At 50.6% G+C, this 3,238-nt stretch overlaps 2 protein-coding genes across 2 annotated transcripts; both read right to left on the minus strand.

The window, feature by feature from the left end:
- Window positions 1-248: 248 nt before the first annotated feature.
- On the minus strand, window positions 249-2,322 carry Pmar_PMAR021667 (hypothetical protein; the record flags this gene model as incomplete). Its single annotated transcript, XM_002783907.1, has 12 exons — window positions 249-341; window positions 499-604; window positions 656-734; window positions 941-1,055; window positions 1,105-1,200; window positions 1,249-1,350; window positions 1,394-1,497; window positions 1,543-1,610; window positions 1,665-1,783; window positions 1,829-1,907; window positions 1,952-2,051; window positions 2,097-2,322. Coding segments are annotated over 12 exons (1,287 nt in total), but the record flags the coding sequence as incomplete, so codon positions are not given.
- A 250-nt stretch (window positions 2,323-2,572) lies between these two features.
- On the minus strand, window positions 2,573-2,951 carry Pmar_PMAR021668 (conserved hypothetical protein; the record flags this gene model as incomplete). Its single annotated transcript, XM_002783908.1, has 2 exons — window positions 2,573-2,770; window positions 2,847-2,951. 2 exons carry the CDS (start codon window positions 2,949-2,951, stop codon window positions 2,573-2,575), a joined length of 303 nt encoding a protein of 100 aa, XP_002783954.1.
- Window positions 2,952-3,238: the final 287 nt, after the last annotated feature.

Below are 3,238 nucleotides of genomic sequence, written 5' to 3' on the forward strand. Positions count from 1 at the left end.
TCTCGTCATGCACGAGGGACTTCAAGCACTGTCGAACTCCTCGTAGGTGAGCCGTTCGTCTGGATCTGTATCATCTCCCGAGGGCCCTGAATATCGTATGAAGAGACCGGATACAGTACAAGGGCTCGCCTCGATTTCGGCCCCTTGCGCATTGGTCCTCAGTAGCCTCTGTAAGAGCACATCTAGAGGGATCTTGTCTATCCCCTGACACGTTTGCGTGATCATACAAGTGCGCTAAAGGAGCCCACCGTCTCTTCCTTCCTTATCAACGCCAGTAGAGCATCGACGACATCCCTTCCCTCAGTGCTGAAGGTCGGTCTGTGGTTCACGTATAACCTCACCTAATAAGCAATCCGGTATCAACATCTAGTCGGAGAACTTCGTGAACGGATGTAGCATTCTGAGTGAACTCATGCAGTTCCTTTGGACATTGGTGATAGAGACAATGCCCATGTTGAATGGCAATTTCAGCAGGAGCTTCGAAATGGTGCAACTTACGAATTCTTCAAAGGTAATCTTCTCCACATACCGACCAGTTTCGAAGAACCTCGAATACCGAACCTCAGCAGTCATATTTTGGATCTCCAATTGACTAGGGAAGAATCTGAGCGAACTAGATACTTGCAGGGTGCAGGGATCGAACCGGGGACCTCACCCTAATGCGCACATCATGTTGGGTATTTCCGCAATCGGAATCATCCCATCCAGCTTTCTGGCCCGCATCGTCTGTTCACCTTCAAGGAAGCCCTGCTATTCCCCATAGTGCTGGAATATATGCTCAGCTGATCTTCGGAAATTCCTCAATTATAGGAATTTACACACAAAGTCGGGTAAAGTCGTCTCGAAATCAATGAGAATTTCCCGAAATTTTCCCGAAATTTCGATTAATAGTCGTAGTGGGCCATGTGCATATCTCCCCACGCTGACACCATCGTGTCACCTTGGCTCCTCAGTTGACTATAGTAGAAGAACTGCTTCATGTCTTTAAGGAGCTCCCCCTCCCTGCCTCCTTCGATCATCGACATGTACGACTCGATACCATCAAAATCGGCCGCCTGCAAGGACACGTCTTAGTTGACTCCATCGTGCTTGAGTGAGAAGCACCTTGGCCAGACTCGACACAGTCGCCATAGACTCGGTGTTCACCGCCCACTGATTGAGCGTAAGGTCAGCACCACCGACAGTGAAGACGTATTTACCCTGAGACCAACCGACTTGCCCCCTGAGCCCTCGACCCTCGAGGGTCACCTCGTAACTGACGGCCATAGCGGCCACCTTTCCAGGGTGGGCTATGATACCCATGTACTTGTGCGGGTTACCATCCAGAGGCAGCTGGATGATCCCAAGTACCTGATCCTTCCTTCACCACAGGCCACGCACCCCTCCACCTCACGCTCTCCGTGTTGGTGAATACTATGAACTGCCCTTCGTCATTGGCCGGGTTCATCAAATCTGAAGCCCCATCGCCCTCGGCAATCTCGTCAGTCAACTTCTGACCTAACAAGCCGCTTGCCGGTCCAACACACCCATCACGATGACTACGATCAGGTCTAGGCAGGGGCACCATCCTCTCCAGGGGTCCGCCTAATATCGGCGCCAGCGAAGTCGATCTGAAGGGCCCAGAGGGTGGACCTTGTCCCTAGATGCAGTATGCTGCAGCCAACCTGCAGTTGCCATCAATGGTATTCCAAACCTTCAATTTGAAATGGTCATCGGAGACGAGGATCTTACTATGATCCCCTCTAGCGCCGAAGGGGAACCACATAGCCCCTAGGGGCCGGGCCTGCTATATACAGCCTATTCCCATCCGTTCCTCTATTGTACCCACCTCCTGAGAAATCGTCCACGTACTGGTTATGAACAAGCCTCTATCTTCCGAACTGTGCTTCACACTGTACTCGACCAATCTGAGGGAACTCGTGTCGATTCTGGAATCCGGTCAGGCGCCTACCGCCCGTCTTGACCGATGGAGAAGAGTCTCGGTTCAGGTCCGACCTCGGGCCCACTGAATGTAAGGGTGGCTATCGGCCGATGATGAGAGCGGAGCTTGCCTACACTCGACCAGTTGCCATATGGGACACGCGGATCCTCGTTACCTCCAAAGACCCACTCACGAGGGGCGGTCGGATTAGTCGGTACAATAGAGAGTTTGTAGAGGTAGACGCATTGGTCCGAGTGGGCCGTGGCACAACAGGCTGAGTCGTGGGAGAAAGCGATATGGACTACAGACTCGTGGGAGTCTCTGAAGGCGGCCAGCTGAGGAGCACGAATCACAATAGGCACATGAGACAGATCGAAGACTGCCCTATGAACTAAGACCATAGACCTATGGACATACCAGGAAGATGTTCGAAGAGTTCCAGGGAGTAAATCTCTCAGTGATCGACCTTAAAAAATGTTCCAATACGTATTAGACGCTTATGACTGCATGACAGAGTTGCTCGTCTCCACAAGGACGTGCGTTTTAGAGGAAATGCTCGATATGACTAAGCTATTAGTGGGGAGCACGCGTACTGAACTCGGGACGGGCTGAAGTTGTACTGCAATCTGCAGCTGTATAAACGAAGTAGGATTAACCCTTAAGTAGGCATCGGACGACAACAACAACAACAACAACAACGACAACAACAACAGCAACAACAACAACAACAACAACAACAACAACAACAACAACAACAGCAACAACAACAACAACAACAACAACAACAACAACAACAACGCCAACAACAACGCCAACAACAGTAATAACAATCGAATTCAGTAATACCACCTACGATCAGAATATAGCCCAGGACATAGGACGATAGTATGTTTGCACGGTATTGTTATTAACTAAGTGCGATTACCTCAGAGAGGTCGGAGGCGTCGAGGAGTTTGCAATGGCCGTTGGTGAATCCAACAAAGAGACGCTCACCGTCAGGACTGTACTTTATGACTCGCGGTACCTGCATGGGGGAGCGGTGATGCCCACCAAGTGATGGGTAACAACAGCCGCATACAAGTTTCTCAAACACTCTCCCTAAGGTCATCCTTTTATCGCAGTATTCCCAGACCTGTAGGAGGCCACTGTTGCCGCATATTGCCACTAACGGCAAGTGTGGGTGACAGTCTAACCCGTATATGGCTGAGTCGACTCCTGAGGGAACATCTGAGATTTTGAGACTGACCGAATGTATCGAGAAGTGTCACGTGCACACTGAGATGATGACTGAGTCCACAGTTAGGATCACCTTGGTGA

Source organism: Perkinsus marinus (assembly GCF_000006405.1).
Source record: "Perkinsus marinus ATCC 50983 genomic scaffold scf_1104296935454, whole genome shotgun sequence".
Lineage (NCBI taxonomy): Eukaryota > Perkinsozoa > Perkinsida > Perkinsidae > Perkinsus > Perkinsus marinus.